The following is a 12,911-nucleotide window of genomic DNA, read 5'->3' as shown; positions in this document are numbered from 1 at the left end:
TGTGCCTAAATATTTCAAGAGCAGCCTCGATTTCTCTACGATCCGATCCGAATATTGGCCTGATGAGTGATGACAATGGGACCATTGGGGTTGGCAACTGTCAAAGGTTTGCAAAGATGGCGCCATCAAAACTTGCCCCTTTTTCTATGAGATTTGGCTTAAATGGCTGGCATCTAGGGAATTAAACAAAACAAAAACAATTCTAGGGATTGAAGGGCAAGCTATGCTGGCGCCACCTGCTAAATACTTCGACCACCCAACCCCATTTTCAACCAAAAAAATAAAAATCCAAATCGGGCCGTCTTTAAAAATTCGTACAGACGTAGAGTCAGCTGCAGAGAAAAGCTACCCCTCGTGCATATAGATTCGCATGCAAAGGTGCATAAAAATGGTTACGTCGAATTAAGAATATCCTTCTGTATAAAATCGGTGGTAAATATCAAATCAAATGATATTTCGTACATAAGTTCCGAAAAAGTCATTGGTACGAGCCAGGATTTGAACCCGCGACCTCCGGATTGAAAGTCGGACGTCATATCCACTCGGCCACCACCGCTTTTACACCGCTTGCTTTTCGGTGAAGGAAAACATCGTGAGGAAACCTGCATACATCCGCGAAGAAATTCAAAGGTGTATGTGAAGTCCCCAATCCGCATTGGGCCAGCGTGGGGACTATAGCCCAAGCCCTCTTGCGAGTGAGAGGAGGCCTGTGCCCAGCAGTGGGACGTATATAGGCTGAATTATTATTATTATTATTATTATTATAAAATCGGTAAAAACAATAGAGTTCGTAAAGGGTGGTTGGTATTCCATCTGTCCAATGTCATTGCATCTCACTCTCTCATTAAGCAAAATATGAGACGCAAGACACATTGTACACAGAAATTGTACAGGTGGAATACCACCCTAAGCAACACACAGTTGGAATGCTCTTATAAATTTTATCATCATCACATCATCATAACTTAAGAGCTTTGCTCTTATCGGTGGAGTAATCGCCTCTCATTTCTTTCTTTTGCCAGTATTTTAATTTCCTCATACGACGCATTATTTTTTATTTGGCTGAGCCAAGCTGAGATAAGTAATTCTAGGTCTCCCTTCATCTCTTGTTTTTCGAATCCTGCCTCCTGCATTAAATTGCATTGTTTTTGCATTCCTGTTATAAATTTTAACTTACCTGCATTTCAGTGAGCTGAAGATCCAATTTGTCGTAGCTGTGGCGAGCAATTTCCTGTATAATCTGGTCGTCCGCCAAACCCTCCTTGTACAGCCTGTGCACGTCCAGCGTCTCATCTCGAGGCTCGGATTTAATGCTGATGGCACCAAGTTTCACTACTATGCACGGCTCCTCTCTGAAAACATTAATGTGAAATGTACCTTTATGTGTTATCTGTCGTGGCATCACCGAATGGGCCCTACGGAACGGAAGACCAGCGCTGGCTTTATAGCTGCCTAGCATTTTGCTGAGTTGGGTCCATCGTGATGCACTCTTTTCTTGCCGTTGTTGTCTGTCTGTACATGTTTGTACATGTTTTGTGATCGTCACGAATAAATATCTTTTATCTTATCTTTATCTAATTTGTATTCATAGTCTGTATGTGTTCCTGTTAGCATTTTTATTGAAGTAAAAGGCGATTCACACATTGATACCGCGATCTGTCTCGTTGACACGTTCCGGGTGTGTTGTGTTAGACTGCATTTTTTGTTAACAAACGAATGGTGGTATTGGTGGTATTTCCATACAACCATCAACCATACATTGTTTAAGAGCCGCTTATCTGACAAAGTTAGGGATTATGTCTACGAACTACGGATTAGAATCCGGATAAGAAAATTTGTGTGGTTTTACAAGGATAAGTATTTACCCATTTCCCACAACAAGCCTAACTGTGAGGACTAAGTCGATTTCTGTAATCTCATCCCTAAATATGAATTAATTAATTACGATAACATTTTTGAATGATTCACGGTTAGTTTCACTAGACTTATATCGACCGGGATATGGACCATGATTACCTTTTCCCCGGCTCGGCCAAGAAGCCACGAAGAAGGGTAGGCGGCGTTTTTTTTTCTGATCCATATAAGTATAGTAATTACTTACGGTTTAAACTTCCCAGTCTGCGACACGACTATATAAGAAGCCGCGATATCGATATCGAGGTCGATGAAGGTGTGTTGGTGCACGGCGTGCTGCATACCCAGCGCGGATTTCTCCTTGAGGTCTGCCATTTTGTTTTCGGCGACCGCTTGTAAACTGAAACAGAGTTATGGTCCTTAATGCTCTAGTTTCCTAGGATAGCGGTGCCGTCATATAGCGGCCGTCTCCATACAAATACTACGACATCCATATTTAGCCGTATTATTTAGTATGGAGGCGGCCGCTATATGATGGCACCGCTATCCTAGGAAAACCTATGTTAAGCCAGGGACCCGTCCATCCCTTCCCAGAAAAAAGCATTTAAATGGCTTAGTCGTTTATCGAATGGCCCCAACGATTGGCTTTCCCTTTGAATTGCTTACCCGTTCATTTAACTTAGCTCTAGGAAGGGCTTTTCCTTTCAGAGCTTAAAAAAAACTAGTTTTTATTTTACCGTTCTGTTGCCATGCATGATTTATGTATCCAAGTCAAATTGCAGCTTTCTAGCACTAACGATCACGGAGCAAAGCCTCGGTCAGACGGACATGGCGAAACTACAAGGGTTCCTAGTTGACTACGGAACCCTAAAAAGATGACTGATAAAAATAAAAGTAAACCCAGAAACTTACGTAGTCAAAGCTGAGGACTCTGTTTCTGGTTTGAAGACGTTGACTATCTCGATGACAGTTTGCGCGTCGTAAATAATTTGCAGCGGCCGCGCTGACACTCGCACCCTCTGGTCGCATTTGCCATCTGGAACACATCATTCATATCACTCGTATGGGTTATCTTTTCTGAGCATATGTATTATTTCCCTTAGGCCTGAGTGAACGCTCGAGTTGAGCGTGTAGCGGGGCGGGGCGTACGGCGTGCATGTTAAACAAATGCAAACGTATAGGAGCGGCCTTAGTGCACGTTGCTCAAATCACTAGGACGGACTATCCAGTGGTAGGACTACCGTCTAAAACCACCAACGACCCTCAATCCCTAGAATTGTGTCAAATTCTAGTTTTTTAATGAATTTTATGGCCTGGATGCCTTTACGCCAAATCTCATAGAACAAAACTAGAGAAACGGGCAAGCTATGATGGCGCCATCTATGCAAACCTTTGACGTTTGCCAACCCGAATGGACAGTTTGCAATATATGAAGGTGTCATTAGGTTCATCGCAGTTGTTGGGGTGATATTAAGGTATATTAAAAATGCATGTGAACCCCAACCTGCTGTTCTGTCAGTCTTTTAGTTTCCTTAATTCAATCTGTTATTTGTACCGAAGACTTTATTTTTAATTTTTAATTCTTTTTGTTAGAACAGCAATAAACTCTAGTTATGTGAAACTTCTGTCTTCATCATCATTAGGCCTTGTACATCTTTACAGGTGATTTAAGCAGCATCTATGACTTACATTATCTAGGTCAGCGTCGCTCGTGGCTATATAACCCGATCCTTGAACGGCCCAATCGCTCACATTTATGAAAAATAAAAGTACGCGCACCGAGGCGACCCTCATCGCGCATGTGTTTTATTGCCCGTTTTCGGGCCAAAACTTGAAACCAGGACCTTTCATGGAGCTATCTGTCGTCATAGAGCTCATTAACCGGTCGAAGTAGCGTTAAAATGTGAGTAGAAAATTTTGCTGTCTCACCCAAAGGTTTAGTCTCAAATGTGACATTCAGTAGGTTGACGTCGCTAGTGACCTCCTTTGACGTAACGAGTTGTGGTGTGTACTCTCCTTGTTGTACGCCGGTCACCGTGAATGCTTGCATTTGCACGTCCACCCTAAAATGAAAGGGTTATCTTATTAGATAAATCAACTTAGGACCACTTACAACATTCCGCTAACCCAGGGTTAACCGGTTGAACCTGAAGTTGCCATGGTTAGCAGTATAATTTGACACTGGGTTAACGGTTTAACCGCTTAACCCCGGATTAGTGAGATGTTGCAAGTGGCCCTTAGAGATGTAGTGCATAATTGTTTTCCATCGTATTTTCTCGGAAACGTTCGTATTTGTCATGCTACTTCAGTTAACGTCAGTACTTTTTGTACCGAGTCTGACTGAAACAGCAACACACGTTCGTACGTTTCCGTGAAAACATGATGGAAATTAATCTACATCTGTATTTTTTATCAAATTAAGTTTATCATTTAAAATTGCAATTTAATTACAGACATTTATTCAAAAGTTATAAAAGACAACCGGGTTTCTCGATACTTGTAGCAAGGAGTATGATGGAAAGTGAAAAAACAAATTTTAATATAAGAATATTGTCCCCAAGATATAGGTAATACTAGCGCCATCTAGTCGGAGTTAAGTAAACGAATGTGTGTGGAAACTGTAATTGTGGCTTTTTTACAATAATTGACTTATTTCAGCCAAAACCATAGAGAAATAAGCCAACTTACAAGAAGCTTTAACCGAGCTTCGCGAAAACTCATTTGACATAAGATTTCGCAAAGCTCGGTTAAAGCGATTATAAATTAAAATAATTAAGTTTGTCATTTAATATTGCAATTTAATTACAGACATTTATTCAAAAGTTATAAAAGACAACCGGGTTTCTCGATACTTGTAGCAAGGAGTATGATGGAAAGTGAAAAAACACATTTTAATATTATGATATTGTCCCCAAGATATAGTAATACTAGCGCCATCTAGTCGGAGATAAGTAAACTAATGTGTGTGGAAACTGCAATTGTGGCTTTTTTCCAATAATTGACTTATTTCAGCCAAAACCATAGAGAAATAAGCCAATTTATAAGAAGCTTTAACCGAGCTTTGCGAAAACTTATTTGACATAAGATTTAAGCTTGACAAGTATTCAGTTTTAAGCAAGTTTTAAACTTATTAGAAATACAATTTAGGGTGGTTCAAAAAACATTTTTTTTTATTTTCCTACGGGGCACCCCCTTATTTTGTTACACTTATTATGCTGATAAAATACACCAAGTTTCGTTATTTTATCTCAACTACAAGGGGGTGCTACAACACTTTGAAATTTTTCAAAGTTGTATGAAATCCAAAAAAAAAAGTTTTTATTATTCAAAATTTTATATAAGTATCTGGTTTCACACTATTTGCACATGTGATTTATAAGTTTTTAAGTAGAAAAACATTTTTATTTCTATTTTTTATAATTTTTCGAAAGTAAGATTTTTTGAATTTCGCCTAAAAAAGTCATAAAAACTAGAAATATTTTTTTTTTTACTTAATAACTTTTAAATCACACTTTCAAATAATGTGAAAACCACTACTTACATAAAAATCTAAAAAAAAATAAAAATCTTACTTTTGAAAAATTATAAAAAATAGAAATAAAAATGTTTTTCTACTTAAAAACTTATAAATCACATGTGCAAATAGTGTGAAACCAGATACTTAAATAAAATTCTGAATAATAAATACTTTTTTTTTTGGATATCATACAACTTTGAAAAATTTCAAAGTGTTGTAGCACCCCCTTGTAGTTGAGATAAGATTACAAAACTTGGCGTATTTTGTCAACATAACAAGTGTAACAAAATGAGGGGGTGCCGCTTCTTCTAACTAGAGTTTGAATTTTTCCCATACAAACGTGAACCACCCTAAAATACATTTTATTATACCTCCTAAAGAACTTGATAATATCCTTTCTATAGGAGGTATAATTAAATGTATATATAATAATATTAATTTATTATTTTTATTGAGTATAAAAACTCACGTATTATGGAGTGAACACTATATGCTTACACATTTCTCTATGGCCAAAACCAATCCCATAAAATTAAATAAATCTGTTGAAGCTTTCCCGACTAGTCGGCGACTAGTCGGTACATCCCTAATTATTTATTTTTGACAATAATTGAACATAATACAAGTACTACTAGCGACATCTAGTGACAAATTATATACCTGATCGCATTGGCGCTCGGTCTCTGCCCCATCTCAACCTCAACGTTGTCCACGCAAGCCTTCAACACTTCCTTATCATCGTTCACAGCCACCTGACACCTGTCGAGACGGAAGCACATCTCAACGGCCACGTATTCGGTAGGCAAGTGCAGTGGTGCGCTGTTCTCTTGGTAGTCTATGGCACGGAAGAGCTTCGCCTTCTCCTCGGGAGTCATCGCGTTTTGGAACTGTTTCACTGAAATTTGTAAAATGGTCTATTGTTATAAAGTGTCATTCTATAGAACTTGCTAACTATGTAAACAAACCGCCATATTGAAACGGTTACTGAATGATGATTTCAGTATGGTATGGCGGTTTGTTTACATAGTTAGCAAGTTCCATAGAATGACACTTTACAGTCGCCATCAGATATATCGGAGATGACAAGATACTCAAAAATATCTGAACACGCAGTCTAATGTCTTGATAATCTAATCTTTGTTCAGATATTTGTGAACACCTTGGCCGCCCCGATATATCTGATGGCGAGTGTACAATGGCTGCGATTGCCGGCCTAGAATTACACTAAATGTACATTAGTACTGAAATTAGAAATACGATTTGTCATTGATTTTACATATCTAATACGGTCATTTAATATTTGTTATTAGTTATATATCTTATTATTTAGGAAGAGAAACTCACTAATCTACTTGAAAACTTATATTAATTTGTCAATAATAAAGATTAAGAAAAAAACTGAGACTCCGTTTTACAAAGATCCGTTAGAGTGGTATTCCATCTGTCCAATTTCTTTGTTCAATTGTCATTGCGTCTCACTTTCTCATTAAAGCAATTGGATAGGTGGATTTTTTTTAATAGGAGGAATTCCCCCTTAGATGTCAGGTCGCTAAGTAATGAAAAAATACCCATAATAATATATGTATATCACTAAAGTTATCATATCATTCAATAATAAATACATATCTGGGGACATCTTACACAGATCATCCTAGCCCCAAACTATAGTTCGTTTTTTTAGCATTAGAAAGAACTTGTAAGAAGGTAAGCGATCTTGACATGTCTTTTAATTGAAAAACGCTTTATAAAAATCAATAACTATTACTTATGAAAGCAGAAGAATATAAAAGATCGGATTAGATTCATAATTGTTACATATTTGCCGTAACTTATTTTTAAAACGTGTTTTTCAATTAAAAGACACATCAAGATTGTTTACCTTATTTCTAATGCTAAAAAAACGAACTATAATCAAAGCTTGTACTATGGCTGCTAGGCGACGATATACATACTTATATAGGTAAATACATACTTATATACATAGAAAACACCCATAACTCAGGAACAAATGTTTGTGTTCATCACACAAATAAATGCCCTTACTGGGATTCGAACCCAGGACCGTCGGCTTCACAGGCAGGGTCACTACCCACTAGGCCAGACCGGTCGTCAAAAATTTGATAATACTTTAATTAGGAATTAAATTATTCAAAGACTACTAGCGCCATCTATGAACTCGTACGAAAAGAGCCCAAAATCGACGTTGTCATTATAACGAATCTTTATAAACCCAAGCCTAATAAAAGCATTTATTGGAATTAAGCTTGTTTGAGGAATTGTTGGCAAAATAGTTATGATAATATTTGGGTGAAGGGTAACTCCATTCGTTACAATGTTGACATGCCTTTTGAAAACATCCTTACTATGAGTATTCCATACGGAGTTGCTTTTCGGGTCTCTCTTAGTACCTACATCAAATTAAGTAATTTGTTAAGCATAATTAAACAAAAAAAAATTAAAGATCTCAAGTATAAACTATAAGGGTTTCTAGTTGACTATGGAACCATAAAAATCAAGCTTCAATTTTTGTCTGATCCTATGACCCAAATCAATTAAGGTACTCGTAAGGTAAACGTACTGGTGCTCGACGCGGTCCCAGTAGCCAGTACATGTCATCTTGAAACTTAAGTCATTGTCAATAGAGGTGACAGCATGTCCATCTATTGGGCATTAGCATGTCGAGCACTAGACCGTATTCTTTATAAAATTAATTCGTAACGAATGTTTGAAACGAGACATATACATACTATATTAATTTTCATGATTAAATGGGGGGACAGCGCGTACGCAGTCCCCCCACTACCAAAAATTACGCATCCGAGTTATCCACATTAGGGATAATCGCAAGGGTCAACCCAACCGCAGTGCAATGGAAGAGTCTCGCCCTGGGGGAACCGCCTTCTTGATCACGGGATCCCCTATGCCAGGTAAGTATGAGTTCACAACAGTAGGGAGCGAGGGTCCTCATTCGTGGAAAAATCTTAACACCGCGATGTACGATTCCGACGCGGAGAGCACAGCGACATCTAGCGACAAATGTTGGAACTAAATTCCATAAAAGGCGAATGCGACACCGACTTATTGTATCTGATATTATGTATAGACATTATTTGCTAAATAATTATAAATTGATGTGATATTTGAGCGTATATTTATATAGCGTGTCTAATTATGTTTTTTACATGTACCGCTAAACTACCTGTTATGTTACCTGATTTTCCCTAGCCTTCCCATTTAGAGTAAAGGTCCCGTATTATGGCTCCTCTACACGATGGGCCAGCGCCGGCCACTCCAAGGGACGCATTTATGCGTTAGAGGGATTATTCTACCGGATGGGGCTGCGTCCCTTGGAAAAGCCGGCGCGGCGCTGGCCCATCGTGTAGAAGAGCCATTATAAATGGTGGTGTGAGCTCACTGATGGCGGTGCCCTCGGCGAGCCCGTCGTCCCGGCCGCCGCCGCCCCACCAGCCGCTGAACCAGCCGCGGCTCTTGCGCGCCTCCTCCTCGAGCTTGCCCAGCCGCTCCACCTGGAATACGAAACAAACATTTTTCACCTTTCACAGGATGGACGTGCATAAGGATTAAATGTTTTTAGGGTTCCGTACCCAAAGGGTAAAACGGGACCCTATTACTAAGACTCCGCTGTCCGTCCGTCCGTCTGTCTGTCACCAGGCTGTATCTCACGAACCGTGACAGCTAAACAGTTGAAATTTTCACAGATGATGTATTTCTGTTGCCGCTATAACAACAAATACTAAAAACAGAATAAAATAAAGATTTAAGTGGGGCTCCCATACAACAAACGTGATTTTTGACCGAAGTTAAGCAACGTCGGGCACCAGTATTTGAACGGGTGACCGTTTTTTTTTTGCTTTTTTTTGCATTATGGTACGGAACCCTACGTGCGCGAGTCCGACTCGCACTTGCCCGGTTTTTGTTTAGTTTTAAGTGTGTGTGTGTAAAATGTATTTTCGAACACAATCCTGTATTGTTCATGAATAAATACTATGACTATAAAAACTTTGGAACACTTTTTCCCCTATTTATTAGGGTCTGTAGAGCTCCTGAATCTGAGTAGAAGTAACATAAAATTTCCAAAATAAAAAAAGTTGTATTTACAACTTTAACTCCTCAAGTCCAAGGAATATACAATGTAAAAAATTCTAAGGCCGGGGTATTTTGACTTCGCATCCGGGCGACATAAAAACAACTTTTCTGGCGACGCGCTGTCGCGTCCGCGGGAGTCTAGGTATGAAATAAAATGGCCCACTTGACTGTCAAATTTAAGGCACCGTTTTCTTACATCTCTTCTACTTTTAATAGGTAATGACGATGTGATATGTGAACTTACTTCCATCTCAATCCTTTGACGTATAACGACCAAGTTGAGCAAGTCTAGTTTTTTCTCGGCCTCGTCTAGAAGACACTGTTGCTCTTGGGTAGCCTTGCCTGTAACAGACGAATTACTTTTTAGAGATCCGCACAAAACTGTTCGCGGAGCTCTTATGGGATCACTTCGGTCTTGCAAATCGGTTAAATGCGTCTGTCTCAAAGACCGTTTTTCTTTCTAATCGTTCTGTGTGTTCTGGAAAAAGGGACCTTGCGATATGGTGCTAAGGTTTCACCAAACAACTTGTAAATCAAACTACGTATTAATAGAGCGTCTACCCCGACATAGTAGCACAGACGATTTCTATCTTTTTTTACATTCGACATCGAAACCCTTGGTTTAGGTCTGTGTCCAAGTCTCTTCAAAGATTTGTCGGAAACTTAGAGATACCATGTATTGACAGTAGCCAAATAGTATGCAGATGTGGTCCCATAAAATTTCACATTTTACCCACGCCAAGCGTTTTCGTTGCTTCCATTTCTAATGCCACATACACATGCCAGTTCCCTAGCTCTAGGCATTATAATACCATCCAGCGAGAAAATGCTGCCCATATCTTCAGTAACATACGGCAGCGTTAGTTTTATTTTTAGTAATTTACTCACTATAATAATATAACAGCGTACGTAGAGGGCAGCACAGGAGCCCAGCCATTCAGTGTCAATAATAAGTTATACTGAAACCACAGACAAAACATCCTCTAGACTGAGCATAGTCGCGCTACCCCCTCTGCCACGCATACGGTAATTTTACTCCATGTTCGAGTCGAAAGTGTCTTTGTGTGACGTCCGTGTCTTTGAACGGACCAATCACGGCACGGGACTTCGCTCACCTCGTCCCGCGCACCCCCGCATTTTTGGCATCATCGGTTGCATGAAATAATTGCTCTAAACTCGGTCTAGAGGATTCTTAGTCTATGACTGAAACACACCCAACTTGTTAGTAGAAAAAGGCGTGATATTCAAATATTCTATGGGACTTCATCTCTTCGCGCGTACTTTTTTTTTAATTTGCCGCCTACTGACAAAGTGGATGTGCCAGAGTATGTTAATTTCGATTCAGACCACAAGGTCGCAGAGCGTCCGACTAGCACCGTCCCTATGGCCCTATACTTTATTCGTTTATTAATTTAATAATGACAACCGACCTTTATTACTCAGTTTGCACTGGTACACCTTCGCATAGTCCTTGCACAGATTCCTATGTGTCAACATGTGCGTCCAGTCCCAGTTCCTCCTTCTGCGGAGCACTTCCTCCTCCAAAATACACTTGTACGCGAAATGCCACCATTCCTTGTAGTGGCCGCGGTATGTGCGGAGGTTTGGACGGTATTTTCTGAAATTATTGAAAAGGTATTTCGTTATATTATGAAAAAAAACACTTTCAATTCATGAAAATACTAAGGTGTATTCGGGTAATTCCGAATGTCGAAAACTGTCGGATAATTCCGAAAAGAGACTTTTATTATGATGGAATTTTGGGTGATTTTCATCTGAATTTCGGAATTATCCGAATTTCGGAATTACCCGAGTAAACCTTATTTATTTTTGGAAAACCTTATAGAACCAATTAAAATTTCCTAAAATTCTATTTTAAAGTTCCTACGTTTATAATAAGGCACCTATCGAAAGGGCCAATAACTCTCTACTTTTTTTACAGTATGAAAACTCTTTTTCATACAAAAATCAAAATAATTTCTTTTTCACCTCAGCAGCTCGAACAAGGGTACTTTGCTCACTGAGTGAGACACACTCAGTGAGCAAAATCGCATTTTGCTCACTGGGTGAGACAAAATGACATTCAAGTGACCTTTATAGTCAAATGTCATTTCAACATGCGGGGTCTAATACAAGTTCGATATACTTGGGTTCTATTATCTCTGTCCCTCTAGGTATGTTCTCACTGCTTAGGGTGAAAAATTTTGTGTACTACACGAGATCAAAGTTATTTACATCTCGTGCGCTTTTGAATCCCTTACTACGCTCAAGATTCTAAATTAGATTCACTCGCTACGCTCGTGAATCTATTATAGAATCTTTCGCTTGCACGGGACTCAAAATAAGCACTCGAAGAAATATCAAACTTTGATCTCTTGTTGTACAAATAACTATTTTCTGCAAATCGCAGGCCCAGTTTAGTTATCACGTGAATAACGCATATTTCCATAAATATAATTATTAATTTCACCTAGATATCAAATCGAAAATCTGGTTCAGCCACAGGAACACGTTGTTTCAAATGCAAACACTGACGTCGCATTTCTAGGTCAGTTCTGCCATGCATAACGAAATGGCATATTTCAATCGAGACAGTCGAACTAACTTATCAGCATAGATAATTAGACGAAGAAAATATACATACACACTTAAACGCGTAATGTACTATAGTGTAAAATATTGAGGCGGCAAACCGATATATAGGCGCTGTACGGAGCCATAGGTTTTATAAGTATGCAAACTCACAAACGCGCGCCCAAAGACTGTGGTGGCCGCTTACAAAAGACGGGCCGCACGCTTATTTGCCACCGTTGCCGTCGTGGTACAAAATGCATTAAAAAGGGCAAACCTCTGTTAAGATTTTAGAAATTCTCATTTTAATTTACACAAACAAGTCAAAGTGAAGACAAGTTTTTAAGACATTTCTGAGCATGTAACTTTGTGTAAAAATTTCTGTTGCTGATTGTACATACATGTTGACAGAACAATATCCATTGTTTGTTTTGGTATCTAGTTACTTAACAACGACAAGAAGTTACTTAAGATTTACAACAGGTATAAACTAATAATTACGCTAACATGCTAAAATGAACTTTACACAGTAGACATTAAGTGTATTTTAAAAGGATAAACAATACATTAACGTATAATTCTTGACCTATGCAAAGCCGGCGTCTAAATGCTAATATTTTATAACCTAATAGCTAGTCAATCAATAGCAATGAGAATAAACTTGCGACGACTTCTTGAATAGATTGGATATTACTTATTAGTGTTCAAAAACTTGTTTTTCGAGTTTAAAAACTAACTAATAAAGTATGATATTCAATCTTATTATGCAAACCATATTTACATTTACATGCTAGTTTTAATTTTTAATTGCGCACGCACGATTTCCGCAAAGTTTTTTTATGTTACTTTTTTTAAAGTTCAT

General features: G+C 38.6%; 1 protein-coding gene and 1 non-coding gene across 2 annotated transcripts in view; both read right to left on the bottom strand.

Annotated features, from left to right (window-relative positions):
- The window catches only part of LOC134792417 (intermembrane lipid transfer protein Vps13), a 106,889-nt gene that overhangs the window by 86,338 nt on the left and 7,640 nt on the right, over positions 1-12,911 (bottom strand). The window contains exons 7-14 of the mRNA XM_063763715.1: positions 10,909-11,096; positions 9,723-9,820; positions 8,787-8,898; positions 6,032-6,266; positions 3,784-3,917; positions 2,767-2,890; positions 2,102-2,254; positions 1,178-1,352 (exon numbers count right to left, since the gene is read on the bottom strand). Of these exons, the coding sequence (XP_063619785.1) occupies positions 1,178-1,352; positions 2,102-2,254; positions 2,767-2,890; positions 3,784-3,917; positions 6,032-6,266; positions 8,787-8,898; positions 9,723-9,820; positions 10,909-11,096 (1,219 nt within the window). The remainder of the gene's footprint in view (positions 1-1,177; positions 1,353-2,101; positions 2,255-2,766; positions 2,891-3,783; positions 3,918-6,031; positions 6,267-8,786; positions 8,899-9,722; positions 9,821-10,908; positions 11,097-12,911) is intronic.
- On the bottom strand, positions 8,142-8,306 carry LOC134792567 (U1 spliceosomal RNA). Its single transcript, XR_010144463.1, has one exon. It is a non-coding gene; the product is annotated as a U1 spliceosomal RNA (small nuclear RNA).

The sequence above is a fragment of the Cydia splendana genome, chromosome 7 (assembly GCF_910591565.1).
Source record: "Cydia splendana chromosome 7, ilCydSple1.2, whole genome shotgun sequence".
NCBI classification, from domain to species: Eukaryota; Metazoa; Arthropoda; class Insecta; order Lepidoptera; family Tortricidae; genus Cydia; species Cydia splendana.
The sequence above is the reverse complement of the archived record's forward strand: the minus strand, read 5'-3'. Positions and strand labels throughout refer to the sequence as shown.